General features: G+C 37.2%; 1 protein-coding gene and 2 long non-coding RNA genes across 3 annotated transcripts; 1 reads left to right on the top strand and 2 right to left on the bottom strand.

Annotated features, from left to right (window-relative positions):
• Positions 1-6,622: 6,622 nt before the first annotated feature.
• On the bottom strand, positions 6,623-15,845 carry LOC131006996 (noroxomaritidine synthase-like). Its single transcript, XM_057934144.1, has 3 exons — positions 15,619-15,845; positions 10,380-11,200; positions 6,623-7,071 (listed from the first exon to the last, which is right to left on the bottom strand). Exons 1-3 carry the CDS (start codon positions 15,843-15,845, stop codon positions 6,623-6,625), a joined length of 1,497 nt encoding a protein of 498 aa, XP_057790127.1.
• On the top strand, positions 12,063-13,037 carry LOC131006997 (uncharacterized). Its single transcript, XR_009095854.1, has 2 exons — positions 12,063-12,343; positions 12,803-13,037. It is a non-coding gene; the product is annotated as an uncharacterized LOC131006997 (long non-coding RNA).
• Positions 15,846-17,504: 1,659 nt separating the features above from the next.
• Positions 17,505-20,422, bottom strand: LOC131006995 (uncharacterized). Its single transcript, XR_009095853.1, has 2 exons — positions 20,302-20,422; positions 17,505-17,775 (listed from the first exon to the last, which is right to left on the bottom strand). It is a non-coding gene; the product is annotated as an uncharacterized LOC131006995 (long non-coding RNA).
• Between the last annotated feature and the right edge of the window lie 239 nt (positions 20,423-20,661).

The following is a 20,661-nucleotide window of genomic DNA, read 5'->3' as shown; positions in this document are numbered from 1 at the left end:
TCCCAACAGTCGAGAGGCAGTGGCTCAGGAGGATCCGACTTACCACATTCAGGCGACAACTCTCAGCCATGATGTATTTTATTTACGAACTTTTGATACATTATTATGATATATAATTATGGACATATTGTTGGATATTAAAAATATTGAATGATAAATTATATTTAGATTATGAAAAATTGTATTTGTTGTTGGATTTATTGATAAATAGGTTGTCATAACTAGGTACGTAAAAAAATATAAATAGAAATTGTTAGCAAATGGAGGTGATTATATAGTGGTTTGAGTGTGGTGAGTGATTGTAGTGAAGTGGTGTAGAGAATATTGTGAGTGTAGTGTGTGTAGAAGATAGAGATAATGATTTTAGAGTGGAGCTCTTGTCTCCAAAGAACTTAGATAATATTAGATAGAGTGATGTTTTTGAGATGTTTGAGATTGGTTACAAATGGCTCAAGAGCTCTATTTATAGGTGTGGAAGATCTCTCTAGATCCCACTACATTAGTTTGTATCTAGAATTCTCTACTAGTATCTACTTAAGGAATTCTCTAGATACTCTATTTTAAATATCTAATCTCTAGAATGCTCATACTTCTCCTAGGTATCATTTAGAATACTCTAGATTAATCTAGCTAGTGGTGAATTCTCTAGAATATTCATAGCTTATTCTCACCTAGAATATTCTAGATAAATGCATCACAGTTCAATACTCCTCCTTGATGTATTTATCGGTTACTCCAAGCATTCTTCGTAGAAACTGGAATCTGTCCCTTGGTAGTGCTTTTGTGAAGATGTCCGCCAACTGCTCTTCTGTTGGACAATACTTCATCTTAATAAGTTTCTTTGCTTCAACATCTCTCAAGAAGTGATACTTGATGTCGATGTGCTTGGTGCGATTGTGCTGAACTGGATTCTTAGCCATTGCTATAGCTGACTTGTTATCGCAGTAGATCTCTGTCGATGAGTCTTGCGGTTCGCCCATATCTGCTAGTATTCTTCTAAGCCATATAGCTTGACATGCTGCTTCGGCTGCTGCAACATACTCAACTTCTGCTGTTGATAGTGCAACTGAGTCTTGCTTCTTTGATCCCCAAGAAAAAATTCCTGAGCCAAGCTTGAAAGCATAGCCTGAGGTGCTTTTCATGTCATCTTGAGATCCAGCCCAATCGCTATCGCTATATCCACTGATCTGTGAGTCAGACTTTGGTTTGTACCAGATACCATGGTTGAGCGTACCTTGGAGGTATCTGAGAAGTCTCTTTGCTGCTCCATAGTGGGTCTCCTTCGGACTTTCCATGAATTGCATACTTGATGTCAGGCCTTGTTGCCGTCAAATATAGTAGACTCTCAATCAAACTTCGATAGTTTGTAGAATCCGTCGGTTTTGACCCATCTTCTTTCTTCAACTTCTCATTTGGAATGAGAGGTGTAACCACTGGCTTGCAGTCTTGCATCTTGAACTTCTTGAGCATATCTTCAATATACTTCTTTTGTGATAGGAAGATGCCTTCTTCCTCTTGACTTATCTCCATTCCGAGAAAATAGTGCATTAATCCTAAGTCTGTCATCTCAAAGGTGCTCATCATGTCTTTCTTGAAATCCTCGATCAATTTTGTGTTATTTCCTGTGACAATTAAATCATCAACATAAAGAGAGACAATCAAGATGTCCATACCTAGAGTTTTGATGTATAGAGTGGCTTCATTCTTGCTCCTCATGAACCCTTGACCGGTGAAATATCCGTCTATTTTGCTGTACCAGGCTCGTGGCGCTTGTTTGAGCCCATAGAGTGCTTTCTTGAGACGAAGAACTTTGCCTTCTTGTTTTGTGAATCCTTCTGGCTGCTCCACATATATCTTGTCTATTAGATCTCCATTGAGAAATGCCGACTTAACATCAAGTTGATAGATTTTCCATCTCTTTTGAGCCACCAGAGCTATGAGTGCTCGAATTATGTCCATCCGGGCTACTGGAGCAAACGTTTCTGTGTAGTCGACTCCTGGTACTTGAGCATATCCTTTTGCGACAAGTCTTGCCTTATGCTTCTGGATCGAACCATCAGGATTCAGCTTTGTCTTGAACACCCATTTGACTCCAATGACTTCCTTGTCACTTGGAAGATCCACCAACTCCCAAGTATCATTCTTTTCTATCATTTTTATCTCCTCCTCCATTGCTTTAATCCAAACTTTCTCTTTGGATGCTTCTGCATAGTTATTTGGCTCCAAAGAACAAAAGTTGCATGTATCATATATATCAGTGGATTCATATAAATCTGCTAGAGTTCTTACCCGAAAAGGTGGAAAGTCTGGTGAGGAGTCTGAGTCGGATCCACTTGAGGTATTGGCTTCTGAAGAAGACCTTGGTGGGCTTTGTTGATCTTGTTCTCCATGTTCTGTGACTTCTTTTAGGAGTGTAGTTGTTGTCCGCCTTTCAACACTTTCTGTCTCTCAATTCCAGGAGGCTTGTTCGTCAAATTCCACGTCTCGACTTGTCACCAGCTTCTTGGTCTCAAGATTGTAGATTCTATACCCCTTGGATTTAGAGCTATAGCCGAGGAAGATTCCCTTCTCCGTCTTATCCTCCAGTTTGCGTCTTTTTACTGAGGGAATGTGGATGTAGCAGATACTTCCAAAGATCCTCAAATGTTTGGCTGAAGGCTTTTGTCCTGACCAAGCTTCGATCGGCGTCTTGTTTAGCACGACCTTTGTTGGACATTGGTTTAGTAGGTAGACTGATGTATACACTGCCTCTGCCCAAAACTTCTTTGGCAATCCTTTCTCCGCCAGCATGGATCTTGCCATCTCCATGACTGTTCGATTCTTTCTTTCCGACACGCCATTTTATTGTGGAGTGTAGGCTACCGTTAGTTGATGCTCCACACCTTCATCTTCACAGAACTTGTCGAACTCTTTTGAGTTGTATTCGGTACCTCGATCGCTTCTCAGTTTCTTTATTTTGCGACCACTTTGGTTCTCCACAAAGTTCTTAAATCTCTTAAAGATTCTAAAGACTTCTGATTTTTCTTGGAGGAAATATACCCAAGTCATTCTAGAGTAGTCATCAATAAAGAGGATGAAGTACCTGTTTTGGTTTATTGAAGGTGTGCGCATTGGACCGCAAACGTCGGTGTGGACAAGCTCTAGTATCTCCTTGGCTCGCCATGTTTTCTCCGTTGGAAATGGTTGTCTGTGTTGCTTTCCGATCATGCATCCTTCGCATACACCTTCTCTTTCATTTAGAAGAGGCATGTCTCTCATCATATTTTTCTTGTCGTAAAGGGCATATCCACTTTCCATCATTTGGCCAACACTTAATAGACTTTGTGCAAGACGAGGTACTAGGAGAACATTTCTAATAAATCGCGTACCTTTGTTAGTTTCTATGGCAATGGTACCTTTCCCTTTCGTCTCCACCAGTTCTCCATTGCCCATCTTCACCTTCGTCTTGATTGGAGTATCTAACTCACGGAAGATGGTCTCGTTGGATGTCATGTGGTTGCTGCATCCGCTATCGATGTACCATTCTTCTTCTCGTGCTTCTGTTGCCGAGTGACATGCATAGAACATATACTCCTTCTCATTTTGATTTTCTGAATAGTTGGCTTGATGATTTCTTCTATCTCTGCAATCTTTTTCCACATGCCCGAACCTTTTGCAGTTTTTGCACTGTGGCTTTCCTCGATGATAGCAGTCCTTCTCTAAGTGATTTGTCTTCTTGCAAATTCCACATGGTGGAAAGTTTGCCTTACTCTCCTTGTTGCTGGAGCTTCCTTCCTTGTGATTGGTTTTAAAATTTCTGCCGCTTCTTGACTTATTGCCTCTAACGTTGAGCTTGGACTGAAAGGCACTCTCTAGTGAACTTTCATGTCGACTACTCAATCGTTTCTCGTGTGCTTCCAAGGAACCCATCAGCTCCGCGACAGACATTTTTGACAAATCTTTTGATTCTTCAATCGCCGCCACTACTGGATCATACTTCTCGGTAAGGCTGATTAAGACCTTCTGTACGATCCTTTCATCGGAGACGTTATCTCCGTATGACCGCATTTGATTGATTATTTCCATTATTCTTGAGAAATAATCTTTTGCGGCTTCTGAATCTTTCATTTTAAGATTCTCTAGTTCTCGCCTTAAACTTTGCAGTTTAATGGTTCGAACTTTAACATTTCCTTGGAACTCCTCCTTAAGGATATCCCAAGCTTCTTTTGCAGTAGTGGCTCGAATAATTCTTGCCATGATAGAATCACTAACAGATTGTTGGAGAAGATAAAGAGCTTTAGCATTTTGTTGCTTTAATTTCTTACGTACCTCGGATGAGGATGTCTTGTCGATATCTTCTCCCGGCATGGTGATTCCTTCTTCAATGACATCCCAAAGATCATGGGATTCAAGGCAAGTCTTCATACGAACACTCCAATAGTCATAGTTTTCTCCATTGAATATTGGAGTCGTGATGGAGAGACTTGACGACGCCATAACGCCCGCTTATGATCGAACAAGCTCTGATGCCACTTGTTAGAAAATGGAGGTGATTATATAGTGGTTTGAGTGTGGTGAGTGATTGTAGTGAAGTGGTGTAGAGAATATTGTGAGTGTAGTGTGTGTAGAAGATAGAGATAATGATTTTAGAGTGGAGCTCTTGTCTCCAAAGAACTTAGATAATATTAGATAGAGTGATGTTTTTGAGATGTTTGAGATTGGTTACAAATGGCTCACAAGAGCTCTATTTATAGGTGTGGAAGATCTCTCTAGATCCCACTACATTAGTTTGTATCTAGAATTCTCTACTAGTATCCACTTAAGGAATTCTCTAGATACTGATCTATTTTAAATATCTAATCTCTAGAATGCTCATACTTCTCCTAGGTATCATTTAGAATAATCTAGATTAATCTAGCTAGTGGTGAATTCTCTAGAATATTCATAGCTTATCCTCACCTAGAATATTCTAGATAAATGCATCACAGTTCAATAGAAATTAATAAAAAAAATAGGTACTACCGAGGGATTACTGAGGGAATAAATACCTCGATTTTTTTTATAAAATATCCAAAAATGACAAAGTGATAATAACCTCTCGGTGCAATTAGTCACTTTACCGAGGGACAGTTAGCAGGGCGACTTTCCTCGGTAAAATTACCGAGTGAATTTTTCCTCGGTAATATTTTTATTGACATCGAAATTAACGACAGCCTCGTTTAACCGGTGGTCTCTTAGATCTCTTAGATTATGGAGGGGAATTATCTATTTACCAACGGAAATTTCCGTTAGTAAAACGTTAATTTTTTGTAGAAGAGAAGAGAAAAGAGTGCATAAATTGAAAGGAGCACATAATAGTTTCATTTCAGGGTCTGCACCAATATAAATAATTTAGATTCTCAATGCAAATTATTGTTGCCGACATCAGTCCAAATCAGGTATTGACACATATATTTTCGACTATGACATGTTGAGGCAAATAAATATTAAAGTAAAGAAATGACCGAGCGAGGAAATGTGTAAAGCTTTACTCGACTCATACATGGACGCCAAGAATAGTTATAAGGAGGAGAATGGGTTAGGTAATTCAGGTGGGGTAAAAGAAGTGGAGCAGGCCACGACATGGGTGTTTCAGAGTTGATGTGGATGCTTTGTTCGACACGGATAAAGGGGAGTATGGGTGCGAGATACAAAAAGGAGTGGTGGTGAGCAAAGAAGCTAAGGCTGATCTCAATCGTGATGATGGTGGAGATTATGGCAATTGTGCATGGTATCATGGTGTGCGTGGAGCACAAGGTGGAATGACTCGGTGCTGGCTGCCCGCGCTATGAGGAAGGAAAGAGAAGATGAACTCCCACAAGATATTGTTGATATCCTTCACACGGCTCGACCGCTCGACATAATTTCCTTTTTAATGTTAAATATGTGTATCGAGAAGCCAATTTGATTGCGCATAGGCTTGCTCAATTTGCTAGAACTCGTACTGAGTCCGTTTATTAGACTCATGATTTCCCCATCATGATTTCCCTAGTTGACTTGGAGACCTTGTTTCCGCTTGTAATATAAGTTCTTGGCTTTTCCTCAAAAAAAAAAAAAAAAAAAAAAGAGTAAAGTAATGGGTATGAGATGTAGATAATTGAAAATTTTGGTATATATAGTAGACACATTTCAAAAAGTGGGTAGTTTAATTTACAAATTCCTCATAGCTAAAAGGGGTTATTGTTAGAAAAATCCTGAAAGTTTGCCAATATTCTGACTTATATCATGACTCTTTTTTTTGTGAGAAAATACATGAATTTAAAACTGATTCTGAATCATCTACGACGGATAATTTCGTCCCTAATCTGATCTAATGACACAGTGAAAAATTGCAAATAGTGACACTATTAACTAGATTGAATTTGGGTGAAATTGTTCAATTCCATCATATTATTGGTTTACGACTTTGCTTAAATTCCCTAATTAGTGGATTATTCAGATTGAATTTGGGCAAAATTATCAAATGGAGACTATTCATAATCAATCTTAAATTCATGTATATTTTAATTAAAAAAAAGAAAATGATATAAATCAAAAAATTGATAAAGGCTAAAGTAGTAATCCTTGGAGTGGTGTGCTTATCGGCATCTTCTAATGAAACGGTTCATATCCAATTTCTCTTAGACAACAACACCTTCAATCCATCCCTAGCTTGCAGTGTGATCAAGACCCGAGGAGATACCCGGTGGCCCTCCACCAGTCTCACCATGTACCTATACAGTATCGCCGCTGCCACCGTCTTCATCTGCACGAACGCCATCTCCTTCCCCAAGCATGTCCTCGGCCGCCCCGCGCTGAATGCCGGAAACTTATACGACGGCTCGTATTTGATCTTCCCGCTCGGAGAAATCCACCTCTCCGGCTTAAACTCCAAGTAGTCCTTCCCCCACACGCTCTCCATTCGCCCCACAGAATAGAATGATATTATGAGCTTTTTGTCACCGTGGAGGTGATGGCCGCTCGAAAGAATATCTGGGCGGACTGGGGCCTTGTGCTCCAGCGCCACCGGCGGGAATAGCCTCAGCGACTCACACAGAGCTCCATGCAGGTACACTAGTGTTAGAGTATTTTTATACTCTATGTTTTATTGTCTTTGTGTAAACTAGCATGAGTGTCTTCTGGAGTTCTTTATGTCGTTTCTACATGAGTTGCTTCTACAGTCTCAACTTTCTGAAGAAATATGAGCAGTCTATACTTGCGGGATTTTGGAGATATTTTTGGAGATATACATGAGCCTTCTTATGGACATATATCTACTGCTGCTGCATTTGAAAGAGAGTTCTCATTCCTAGGGTTTCCTTTTTTATGGGTCGCCTCCTAGATCCTATAGCCCGCCAAGAGCCCAAACTTCCAAGAGCCCAAACTTCTTCTAGGGTTTGGCTATATATTGGTGATGAAGAGATTTCGAATTGGCTGTTGATTTTCGTGCAATTCTACTGCTTATTGAGAGTATTTTCGTGGGTATTATTCAAGGCACACGTTTCATGTAAGTGTGTTCTAGTTTGTGGCTGATTTCATCTTGTAAGCGTTGTGGGTTGGTTTAGTACTTTGATTCCTTGCTCCAGCCTGTTGGAGTAAGTTTATTTGTTGGGTTTAAGCGTTGAATGTGTAGCATTCAAGCTTAGGGAGTGAGTTGTTAATTTGCTCTCAATTATTCATCTTGGTGGATGTTTTGGAAGATATAGAGGCTAGGGAGAACGAGTCTTCGCGTGTAAGTCCTTTGTATATCTTATCATCACTAGTGGATAATTTACCCTGGGCGTGGCCCCCCAGACGTAGGTGTGTTATCACCGAACTGGGTAATCATTGCTGGTGTTTTTGTGTTCTTCATATTTTCTACACGAGCTTTAGTTAGAGTCTCTCTGTGAGTTATAACTTCTGCACGAGTTGTTGCATCAGTATCTCTGTTAGTTTTAACTTCTGTGTGTGCGAGTTTATATGTTTATGGATAGGCGAAACTTTCAATTGGCATCAGAGCGGGTGACCCAAGTTATCGGTGTTGATCCTGTGCTTCCGCCGCCTATCCTATCGCTGCGTTTGATGGCTACCCACAGAGAAGGACAGTATGCTTCCAAACGTATCTCTGCCGATGTTTCAACTGCCGGAGATATAGGTACTGATTTTGATGTTGTTGCTTACTCTGCCAAGATCAAAGATGTTCAAAATTCTGTTGCTTTCAATGTTACGACTGATGAGGATACTGACAATGATGATGAGGAATTTGATGAGAACTACTTGGCTAACAATTATGAGATGTTGTATAAAAAATGCCTAGCAATGCTTGAATTGAACAAATCTCTCTCATCGCGACTTAGTGATGTCTCCAAAGAACGTGACGAGTTTAAGGATCTTTCTGAAAGTCTCAAGAAAGATATTGCCGTTCTCCAACAAGATATGGAATTGAAGATTGGCGAACTGGAACATCATCAGAAACTTGTCAAAATGATGAACACAAGTACTGACAAGCTTGAAGAAATTCTGGAGAGTGGTCAGAATTCTAACAACAAAGCGGGAATAGGTTTCGAAGAAAAATGAGGGATTCCCAAAGCCGATGTTATCAAGCCAGATGTCAATCCATCAAAGGAGAAAAATCGGAATATACCTTAGAATGTTCACAAACCTGCTGCGTACAGGAATCTTCCACCAAAAAGGAACAATTCTCAATCTTTTGTTCCTATTTGTCATTATTGCAATCATCGTGGACACATCAAACCTCGATGCAGATTTTATCTTGATGATAGAAGGAAGATGGTGGATTCAAGAACTTATCAGGCAAGTAAAGCTCATATTACTGAAAAACGCGGCAAAGAAGGCATTGGTTTTTTCAGAAGAAAGATTGGTCAACCTCATTCGAATAGATCATCTGCAAGTGCTTGGCGTCCTATCTGCCACTATTGTGATAAACCAGGTCATATTAAACCTAATTGCAGATCATACCTTGAGGATAACCAGAAGAAGAAAAGAAGAAAAATTCGAAAGAAATGGGTGCAGAAATGAGTACGAGTTTCTTCTTCAGTTTCTGAGAATGTTAAAACAGAAATCTCTGCAAATGTTAAAACAGAGAGTGTTCCTATTGATGTTATGGGTTATCCAAGCAAATTTATTGTTGATGCTCCTGCTATGAATGAAACTGCTACAGAAGTTGCTCTTTTCGTTGGTCCAACAGCTGTTACAGAAGACGCTCCCGCCATTGTTCATAAGTCACTTGATCCTGCTATGAAGGCTCTACTCCGAAGTATGTTCTTCAAAATGTTCTTTCATAAGAACACATCTATCTCTTGTTGAGGGAGAGTTGTCCTTGATGTATGACAAAAATGGGAAGTATATGGATTATTGTTTTGAGGGGGAGCTGATCATATTGAGGGGGAGTTTTATTGATAACTCAATTTCGTTTATGCTTGTGTATTCATGTGTTGAGCATAATTTTGTTTTGTCTATACCAATGACAAATGGGGAGATTGTTAGAGTATTTTTATACTCTATGTTTTATTGTCATTGTGTAAACTAGCATGAGTGTCTTCTGGAGTTCTTTATGTCGTTTCTACATGAGTTGCTTCTGCAGTCTCAACTTTCTGAAGACATATGAGCTTTCTATATTTGCGGGATTTTGGAGATATTTTGGGAGATATACATGAGCCTTCTTATGGACATATATCTACTGCTGCTGCGTTTGAAAGGGAGTTCTCATTCCTAGGGTTTCCTTTTTTATGGGTCGCCTCCTAGAGCCTATAGCCCGCCAAGAGCCCAAACTTCCAAGAGCCCAAACTTCTTCTAGGGTTTGGCTATATATTGGTGATGAAGAGATTTCGAATTGGCTGCTGATTTTCGTGCAATTCTACTGCTTATTGAGAGTATTTTCGTGGGTATTATTCAGGGCACATGTTTCATGTAAGTGTGTTCTAGTTTGTGGCTCATTTAATCTTGTAAGCGTTGTGGGTTGGTTTAGTACTTTGATTCCTTGCACCAACCTGTTGGAGTAAGTTTATTTGTTGGGTTTAAGCGTTGAATGTGTAGCATTCAAGCTTACGGAGTGAGTTGTTAATTTGCTCTTAATTATTCATCTTGGTAGAGGTTCTGGAAGATATAGAGGCTAGGGAGAACGAGTCTTCGCGTGTAATTCCTTTGTATATCTTATCATCACTAGTGGATAATTTACCCTGGGCGTGGCCCCCCAGACGTAAGTGTGTTATCACCGAACTGGGTAATCATTGTTGGTGTTCTTGTGTTCTTCATATTTTCTACACAAGCTTTAGTTAGTGTCTCTCTGTGAGTTATAACTTTTGCACGAGTTGCTGCATCAATCTCTCTGTCAGTTTTAACTTCTATGTGTGCGAGTTTATATGTTTATGGATAGGCGAAACTTTCAACTAGCTTGTGCGACTCTTGTGCACTGAAGAATCTGAATTTTTTGTCTTCCTTGAGACGGAGCTCCGCTTCCATTTCTTCTAGAATCTTGGTTTCCGATGCCGGGTTCTGAGAGACGAGCCAGAAGAGCCACGTGAGGCACGTGCTGGTCAAGTCTCTACCGGCGAACATCAAGTTCAGCGACGTGTCCTTGAGGAAATCTCTCAGACTTCCATTTGAGGAAGCCATGTTTCTCTCTCTGTACACCTTCTCGAACGCTTTCAAAACATTCACACCGGAAATGATTCTCGGGTAGATGAAATCATCGAAGGCTACTGCCGCCTTAGCTAAGTTCCTCTCGTCGCTAACGTTGAGCCACTTCTGCAGCTTCCACATCCACTCGGGGAATACATGCCGGTGCAGCAGAGCCTCCATTACCGCGCTGAAAGCCTTCTCGCAAGGAAGAAAAGGCAAATCGGGGCGCAAACTGCATGGGTCGTAGTCCAGCACGAATTTGCAGATATTATCAAAAGCCAACCTCTGGAAAATATCCTGCAAATCCAGATCGGTTCTGGCGCCGCTAAAATGGTCGAGAACAGGGAAGAGGCCGGTGTCCACCTTGTGCCAAACGTTCCTCTGCAGGTTGGCGTTGAAATCCCCATGCATGAGCTGCGCGAGCGTCGTCTTCCGGTGAATCTCCCATAGCTCGAAATAGGCGCGGAAGATGTCGTCGCTGAAGATGTCGAAGATCTTGTGGAATTCGGGGCCCTTGGAATAGTTGGAGAAGTTTCTGCTGAAAACATGATGGATGTTGGCGGGGTCGCACGCAGGGGCGGAGCTAGGGGTGGGGCTAGGGATGTCAATCGGGCCAGCCCACCGGGTTTTCGGGCTAGCCCTATCGGGTTTCGGGTTAGTCGGGTGCGGGCTAATCGGGTTGAAGATTTTTTCGGGTTGTAAATCTTCAACCCTAACCCTAAACTTTCGGGTTTCGGGCTAGCCCATCGGGCTAATCAGGTTAAAGACGTAAAAATAAAATTATCATTTGTATTTTATTATTTCTAATGATCTAATGTATAATATGAAATATACATAGATATTAAATATATAAATTATATAGCAAAGCATGAAATGCAAAAATATAAGATATTCAAGTTTACATAAATAAAATTATATTAAAATGAGATAGTAAAATTTAACATGTATCAATGCACTAGAATCAATCTAGATTATTACTGAATAATTAGTGGATTTGCCATGCAGTCTCATTGACAGAAAAAAAAAAAAAATTGGTATCACTTTAAAATGAGATACTAATAATTAATTTTTAACTAATGAGATACTAATAATCAATTTCTACAAAAAATCCATAATTAATTTCACTTTTTTTTAATGAGATTGCACACACACACACACATATATTCTAACCAATTAATTTCACTTTTTTTAATGAGGTTACATATATATATATATATATATATATATATATATATATATATATATATATATATATATAGGGTCAGCTTCTATAGAAAAGCCCCCTTAGAGTAAGAAGTAAGAAGTAATCTAGTCCATTTATTCTAATAGATCCAACCGTTCAGATTTAATGGCTTATTAAATTTAAGATATTAAAATTGTGCTGTAAATTGATTTTTGAATCGAAAAGGTCATATGTGTCAAATTGGGTTTGTTAAGATTATGGTAAATTTCATCAAATCCCTTATTTTTCGCACCAACATTATAGATGGCCATCAGATTGAGATTTCAACGAATTCCTATCTTACCATTCCTCATATTTACTTGCAATTTTTTTTTTGTTTCACATCTGCTCTTCGACGAATTATTACGCCATGGATCGCAGGGATGCGGGATTAGGTATAATCCTCTCTCTTCAGGCTTGAGATCCTTGAGCCATGATTAAGGTGACATCAAGCTAGGCGGAGACGATGACGACATCGTCGGAAACATTTGCAGCGGAGATGAGGTAACAGATGAAGATCTGTCTTCTTGAAACATTAGTGCAAAAGCAGGCAATTTACGAATTGAATTAACGAAATTTCCTGAAACAAATGGAAATCATGCATATGAATTGAGGTTGTTGCGAATTAAAGCTTAAAATCAAAGTAAATTACAAAAATAGAGCACATGAATAAAATTTGAAAAATTATGTTTGACCTCTTGTTTTTTTTTTGTTGGGATTTTAGTTTGAAAATGTAAAACACATGTCAACTAGATCTGATTATAATTTATAGGCGAAAAGCTCAAATCTTTAGACAGAGAGATATGGTGTTTGTTTTGTTTTCAAATTTAAGGATTTGATTTTCTTGGCTTCTTATAATGTTATTTGAATCCGTTAAAGACAGAATGAGATTGTTGTGTTCATCTAATATAATTTCATATCGAAATTGAAGCAAATATGAATAATTATATTTTTTTGTTTTAGGTTTGGTTGTTGGTTAGGAGATTTGATGAGCCACAGCAGTACAAGCCCTTTGTAGCCGGTGCATAGTGCAAGGTGATCTGAAGATTGGGAGTGTTAAGAGAGATGAATGTGAAGTGCATATTTGTTATTTAGAATTTGCGTTGCACTTATTAATGTAATTTAGTGAACACTGTACTTTTTTTTATGAATAAATACTAAAAGAATGTGATGAATATGAAAAGAAAATTGGTAGATCTATTATGTTGTATCATTCTAAATATTCTAAGTTGAAGATTCATCAAACAGTGAAATTAAGTTCAACGTAAATATATAATATGTTCATTAATAAAGTTCGTTAAATAGTGTGATATAGTTCAATAAAAATCAGATAATGTTCATTATATAATTTTAAAGAACGTATTAAAAAAATATAACGAACAAAGTGAGTTGTTCGTTACTTTGTGATACACGTTCAATAAAAATCAGATAACATTTCCGACGAACATGAAACCTGATTCAGATTGTTTAATGATTATGCTCCAATATTGGCATAAACAAAGGGGAATACGCCACCAAACCTTGTTGAAAAGGCCAAGGAAGGCAATGAATCAATGAAACACAAATCACATCATCATAGAGAGACTCATGGAAGGAGTGATGATATTGATGAGAGCACACCCATTGGTGATGAGATTCATCCAAATTGTGAAATTTCAATGCAGGAAAATGTTATGTTTAAATATTATGTTCGAAGCAATATACAATCGCGTTCAATAAAAATAAGATGACATTCATTATGTTCGAAACAATATACAATCGTGTTCAATAAACAATCGTGTCCAATATATAATTCTGAAAATCAATCGTGTTCAATAAAAATCAGATGACATTCGTTATGTTCGAAACAATATACAATCGTGTTCAATAAAAATCAGATGACATTCGTTATGTTCGAAACAATATACAATCGTGTTCAATATATAATTATGACGAACATATTAAAAAATATAACGAACGCACAATATAATCCATTGATTTTCTTAATGAAATATGAGATTTTTTGAAATAAAGTGTTTAATATGAGTGAATTGGGTTTCAAAGCAGCATTAGATTATTAGTTTTCTAAATCTATACGTAAATGAATGATTTGTATAATATCTACCTTAGATAAAAAAGATCTTGATTAGCGTAAATATGGTAAAACAATTGTGAATATACGTAGATTTACGACATGTTCATCGTAATTACAATAATATTCATACAAAATTATAATATACATAACGACATGCATTAAATACCAACGTATTACTACAACCATTTTATCTTATATTAAAAAAGTTCAACTAACACTCATTATGTTCATCGGAATAACTAAGTAGTTACTCAATTATATTGGTCGTATATCAAATAAATTCATTAATTGTATCATAAATCGATGAATTATGAGGAAAAAGAAAGGAATACTCGAACATATTGGGTGATAAACGTTACTTGACATTTGGATAACATAAAATAATAAATAACTATTATTGATAATGCATTAAAAAGGAATACTCGAACATAATGCCAAAGATATGAAGCTACACGTCCCTGATTTTGTGGAAAGCATCGGTTACATTAAATAATGAAATACATATATACCCCTTCGATCATAATATCAACTTCAACAAGAAAATTAATCCTGATCGTCCGTTGATGGAAATCCAAGGGATGGGAATTCTTCTCTCTTCTCTCTTATATTTAGGCCTTTTTCATTGAACCTTTGCCTATATATATATATATATATATATATATACATAGATCTAAACATAGCAGAAGTTGTAACTGGATGCATCAGTCACAATTCCGTCAGCCCACCGGGGCAGCCCATCGGGTTTACGGGCTAGCCCTATCGGGTTCCGGGTTAGTCGGGTGCGGGCTAATCGGGCTGGAGGTTTTTTCGGGTTGCGATTTTTCAACCCTAACCCTCTAATTTTGTCGGGTTATTCGGGTCGGCCCACGGGTTTCGGGCTGCATTGACATCCCTAGGTGGGGCAGGGGGGTCACTGGGACCCCTAGGATTTTAAAAAATAGTAGGTATATTTTCGTAATTTTATATTAAAAATAAAAAAATACTCCCTCTGTCCACGAAATGAGTACCCATTTGGGGGTGACACGGGTTTTAAGAAATTGATTAAGTATCTGTGAGTGGAATAAGGGACCCACTTTTATTGTGAGAGGGATGTGTTGGGTACACTTACCAAACAAGGAAATGGGTACTCATTTGGTGGACGGACCAAAAAAGAAATATGGGTACTCATTTCGTGGACGGAGGGAGTATGATTTTATCTTCATCATTATTGTTTTGAGTTATTTTATACTGTAATCGATATGTAAGCGTTAGAATTGGAGCTTATGTGGATTAGCACAGACGTCGTCGTTTTTGTGAGGCCCAAACGACGTCGTTTCGTACAATTTTAATTAAAAAAATCTTCAAATTAGAAAGGGATGTATCTAGTATTTGCACCATAATTTTCAATATCTAGTAATTTTATTGCAAACTATATCATAAAATGAACATTACGTGGAGAATTAATCCACATAATGACATAAACTCCAAAGTCAAACAATTCGATAATCGAAAATCCCAAGTTTTATCTATCTTGATTTTTTAAAGTTGTTTTGTATGAACTTGAAAATTTGTTCGAAATGTATTTTTGTAATTTAAATAATATTTATTATTATATTAATGATTATTATTTATTTTTAATTTAATTTAATTTTAATTTAATTATTACTTTTATTTAAAAAAAATTGGACCCCCTGGATCAAAAGTCTGGCTCCGCCCCTGGTCGCACGTGAAGAGCATGTCCATCCGCGGCCCCACCACCCTATACGTGCCGCCGCATTCGGTTAAGACCTCCGTCGCGTAGTCGTGTACCCGGTGGAGATTAAGGAGAACCGCCGGCAACATCCCCAGCACAGGCCACGTCGTCGGCTCCGAGGGTTTCTTGCCTCTTCTAATTGCAAAGTACCACACAAGAAGCACTGGAGCTATCATCAACACAAACTCGTATGTGGCCATCTCACACAATTAATAATGCTCTCTCAATATCTTTATGCATGTGTTTGTGTAATGTTGGCCTCCACTGGGAATATATATAATGGTTTTTGGTTTGAGGCCTGGGAATGGGATGTAGATATAAATGGAAGATAGACTTGATGGTTGAACTATATACTTATTTAATTAATTTCAGAACTATACCACGTTCACCCGCACCATTGTACCATCATCATCATAATTAAATGATCATTTTAACTAAACAAGTATAATGGAATAAGACTTTCTTCTTTTAAACAAACATCGGGAGCGTGAGAGGTTAACCAGACCACCTATAAATATTTCACGATTATCATCGTAATAATTAAATGACATCTTAACTAAACTTATATATTATAAAATATAATTTATAAGTAGCTCAAAATATAAGTAAATGATAATATATTTTTTTCGATTTTTTTTTTAAATTTTTGCATCCCACAAGTATTTTGATATTTGTAATGTATTTTGACTTTTATTACATACGATTTGACAAATTTCTCAGTGGATCACCCATCTTAGTAGTGCTCTAAGTCAAACACAATTAACCTAAAAGTTTCTTTCGAGTAGTCACCAGTGCAGAATTCCTAAGAAAAAATTATAAAATTGGCCCTTATAATTTTTTTTATATATCGACGAAACAATAATAATATATTAACATAAACTTTTTCAACCAACTATTCAAAAGAATTTTTAACCAAAAGAGAAGAAAAGATAAGTTACTAAGAATTCAACATTAACGTTATGATCTAAATAACGAAAAGAACTTTCATAAGATAAAACTCTGTAAATAAATACCTTATGATATGGTTCACCATATCAGCAGTATTGAACGCAATATATGTCCCCACAATATCTAACCAAAATAATATATATATATATATATATATATATATATATAGGGGCGCGCTCCAGTGAGACCCCCTATTTTTCGTGTAACATGAGTACAATGAATAAGACATATAATACTAATGAACAAAACGTATATCTAATGAACAAGATGTATATACTGATGAAAAATAAAATTTTAAAAATTCGTAATGAATAAGACATATATACTGATGAACAGGGCCGTATATACTGATGAACAATTCAGTATATACTGATGAATAACAAAATTTAAAATATTCTGCTCCCTCCAGGATTCGAACCCTGCGAAAAAAAATCACCTTCCAGATACAATATCAGCCATAGGATTGATAAAATAAACGCACCAGATCGTGTCCTAGATCTCACTAAAATTAGGGGGTTTCATTGGAGCGGCCCCCTATATATATATATATATATATATATATATATATATATATATATATATATATATATATAATTGGGCCCCCAAAAATTTGGGGCCCTATGTGGGAGCATGTTGAGCATAGGGATGGCAATTTACCCGCGGGTAACGGATAACCACGAAAACCCGACCCTAATAGCTAGGGCGGGTTTGAGGGGCATTTGATATCCACGGATAGTTTCGTGGGTACAATTCACTATCCATTTAGTTCGTGGATATGAGTTTGGATACTGTCACAGCCCGCCCTAACTAGGGATAGTTAGGCCGAGTGATCCACGACTAGGGATGGGGTTAAAGAAGAAGGGGAAGAAAAGGGGCGTCATTTATAGCCGTAAAACTTACTCATCTTAATTAAACTCGTCATTTTTATTCATTAATACTCAATTGAAAACAGTCTATGAAAGACTGCATAAAAGTTAATTAATATCATTAATCAAGTTATACATCATATGCAACCATTCTCTTAAGACACAAAGTATGACATAACATACTATAACATCAACAACATCTTGCAGCGGAAAGTAGCTAGACATATGTATGAAGACATATTCTAGACAGGTTAACTATTTATTAACAACCCTGGAGACTCCGCTCATTGCAGCACCATCATCACATCAGCTCAACCTGCACATTTAGAAAACATATGCAGGGCTGAGTACAAAAGCACTCAGTGGGCACGTATGCCTAGGTATAAAAATACATGCTTCAAAACTATAAATTGTCATGCCATCATAATCAGTACAGCAAGGGAGTTTTTCGCTAAAAAGGCCCAAGCTTACTAAGTTCATTTGTGATTCTTAAAGTTCGTCTGATCAGACTAAGTTCTTTTGTAATCTATCATATCTGAAACTGTGTGCCGGAGAGGTGGCCACCTCTCACGGTCACTTGACCGGCCAACCCGCTAGATGACTCACGGTCACTGGTGTACACTAGCCCTGGCAGGATAGCTATCAACTGCTCAGGACCCGAATTCGATTGCATCATTGGCAAAGCCAAAGCAGATAGATATCATACTAAAATTTAAACATTTTATGGCAAGACAATACTTGAAATAACTTTAACTCAAATATTTTGTAACGAAATAACTTGCTCAAATGTAACATTAAACTCATTTGATAGATATATATAAAACTAAAATTAACAGTTAAATCATCTCATGCATTCATTCGTATAAGAGGCCTACGACACGCAGGGGATCTCTATATACGTATAGTAAAAGTAATGCCCACCTCGTTGTGTCTCTGTATCAATGAGTAACGTCACTCTCTCCCTCAAGTCGTTACTTCCCAAAAGGACCTTCATCGTTATGAAGAATTGGTGAGAAGTTATAAAAGAAACCTCGATTAATAATCTAATCTCTTTTATGAAACATTAGTATCTCTAATGTTCATCTCTCTTGATTGTTAATCAATATAACAATTATTATCTCTCGTCATTACTCATTAATTATAACATCCTTATGTTATAATTAACAGCGCTTCAATTAAAAGAAATATTTAACACATCGAAAAGTCCACTTTCTTAGCAGATCTATTCGCTCTCATCTCGTCTAATTAACCGATTAGAAAGTTAAACTTTCCATTAGGCATGTATTTGAGTCACGGGTCAACAAGAATTGACTATGCTCAAATTCTAATTTCACTAAAAATTTCGGCATGACCTATTCATATATAATGTCAGCCACGAGATTTCAACGCGTGAATCTCACTACGTGAACTCGTCTCTCGACTCAAAACTTAACATCTTGACATCTTTTCAACGCAAACCAAACAATTCAAAATCATCAAAACTCTTTATCAGTAAACTATCATTTATACTCGACACCAATTGTTCGAGTGTCAGATACCAACATTTATGCGCGTTAATCATAACTCTCACAACTCACACCATTTAGTCATATCGTATCATCCATCAAAACAAATATAATCAAGTTGTTTTCTAGAAAGTTTTGCTGTTTTTGTGTCATCTTTAAAAATTCATAACAACCAACTCAATCATCATAAACTCTCATACCAATTGATCTCAAAAACTTCATGACGTGTAGTTCACTCTAAAAATGGTAGTTAACCAAAAAGGTTAAAGATTTTTGGAGATATTGCTCTTTTAGTGCAGGCTGTCAAAGATTGACAGTTTCTGCCAATTTTGTTTAGGCCATTAGAAACCAAGGCAAACCTTAATAAAATTCCATCAAATTTAATCATCCAAAACTAAAGGTATCCTTGAAGATTTGGTTAAAATTTCACAAGAGAAAACGTTCATATGATCTGCCAAATAAACAATGAAACTCATACACTTTTACTGTTGGACAAATATGACAGCAGAACAGGGCATTTTTGAAATAATAAACTGCTCTGTTTCAGAGGTCATAAAAATCGAAATCTTATGTTTTTAGAAAAGTATTGAAGTCTAGTTTCGTTTAAAAAAAAACGGTGATGCAAAATCATTCATGGATTAATAGATATAAACGTTTTTGTGAAGTCTACCAATAGTTGACAGATTCTGTCAAGGATTTTTCAAAATATCTTTAAAATAGCAAACATCATCCAAAAGACATGAAATTTTGCAGAAACGAAATACACATATCATAGATAAACATACTAAAATTTCAGAGCCATCAAGCAATGAAAACTCATCGAAACATAAGCTTGAAACTGCTGTAAAATTTTGACAGAATTCCAGTTTTAATTTCGTTCAACAATTATCATCCATAAATTGTAAATCAATTAGCATGCTCATGTGATATCGTAGAACACATATACGCAATAATATTCATTATGCAACGTCTCAAACTTCACGAATTTAAATAATCATACTCTAAAAATTTATACAATTTTCGTGCTTGGAAAAATACGAATTTAATATATATCGATTCTAGCATACCCCTAAGCACAAATATCAAGTCAAAACGATCAAACAAAAATCGAAAGACAAGCTAATATGTGAAAAACGGGGCTGCCCTCATGGGTTTCATAGCTACGGTTCGTTCCGTTCTTACTCCCTTCATTAAACATGCTCAACATTTACCCAAGAACAACATACTAAAATTTCACGACGATCCGACGTCGTTTCAAAATAAAGTCGAGAATCGACGTTTTTCGACGTCGACGAAAATCGAAAATAAAACCATCAAAACGTAGGTAAAGATCTTACCTACTTAGATACGTGATCGAAAAGATGATCGGCGCTCGTCTCGGTGCTCAAATCGGAGGTCAAAAGCTCCGTCCAAGCTTAAATGGAAAATGGCGTGTGTAGTGTGTGTTTTAGGTGTTGTGTGTGTGAATATGTGAGTTGTGTGTGCGGTGTGGGCTGATATAGCGTGAGTTAGTGAGGGGAAAGGGGTTTTGGGAGGTTTGGGGGTGGTTAGGGGTAGGGTAGGTTAGATATTTAGGATATTAACCCGTTAGTCGTTAAATATCTCGTCTCGTCTCGTTTTAACAACTAACAACCCATACTCTTTGTTACTCGCCCTCTCAACCTCTACTAACTTTCATTGCACTCGTAATTCTATAT

This window comes from Salvia miltiorrhiza, chromosome 1, assembly GCF_028751815.1.
Source record: "Salvia miltiorrhiza cultivar Shanhuang (shh) chromosome 1, IMPLAD_Smil_shh, whole genome shotgun sequence".
In the NCBI taxonomy this organism is placed as follows: Eukaryota; Viridiplantae; Streptophyta; class Magnoliopsida; order Lamiales; family Lamiaceae; genus Salvia; species Salvia miltiorrhiza.
The sequence above is the reverse complement of the archived record's forward strand: the minus strand, read 5'-3'. Positions and strand labels throughout refer to the sequence as shown.

Excerpts from the sequence above, each read along its gene's own strand:
- LOC131006996 (XM_057934144.1), bottom strand. The coding sequence starts at position 15,845 with ATGGCCACATACGAGTTTGTGTTGATGATAGCTCCAGTGCTTCTTGTG. Across the intron at positions 11,201-15,618 it reads CGGATGGACATGCTCTTCAC|CTCCGCCCCTGCGTGCGACC; the intron begins GTGCGACCAGGG and ends CCCCACCCCTAG. Across the intron at positions 7,072-10,379 it reads GTCGCACAAGCTAGTTGAAA|TGTACCTGCATGGAGCTCTG; the intron begins GTTTCGCCTATC and ends CTCTAACACTAG.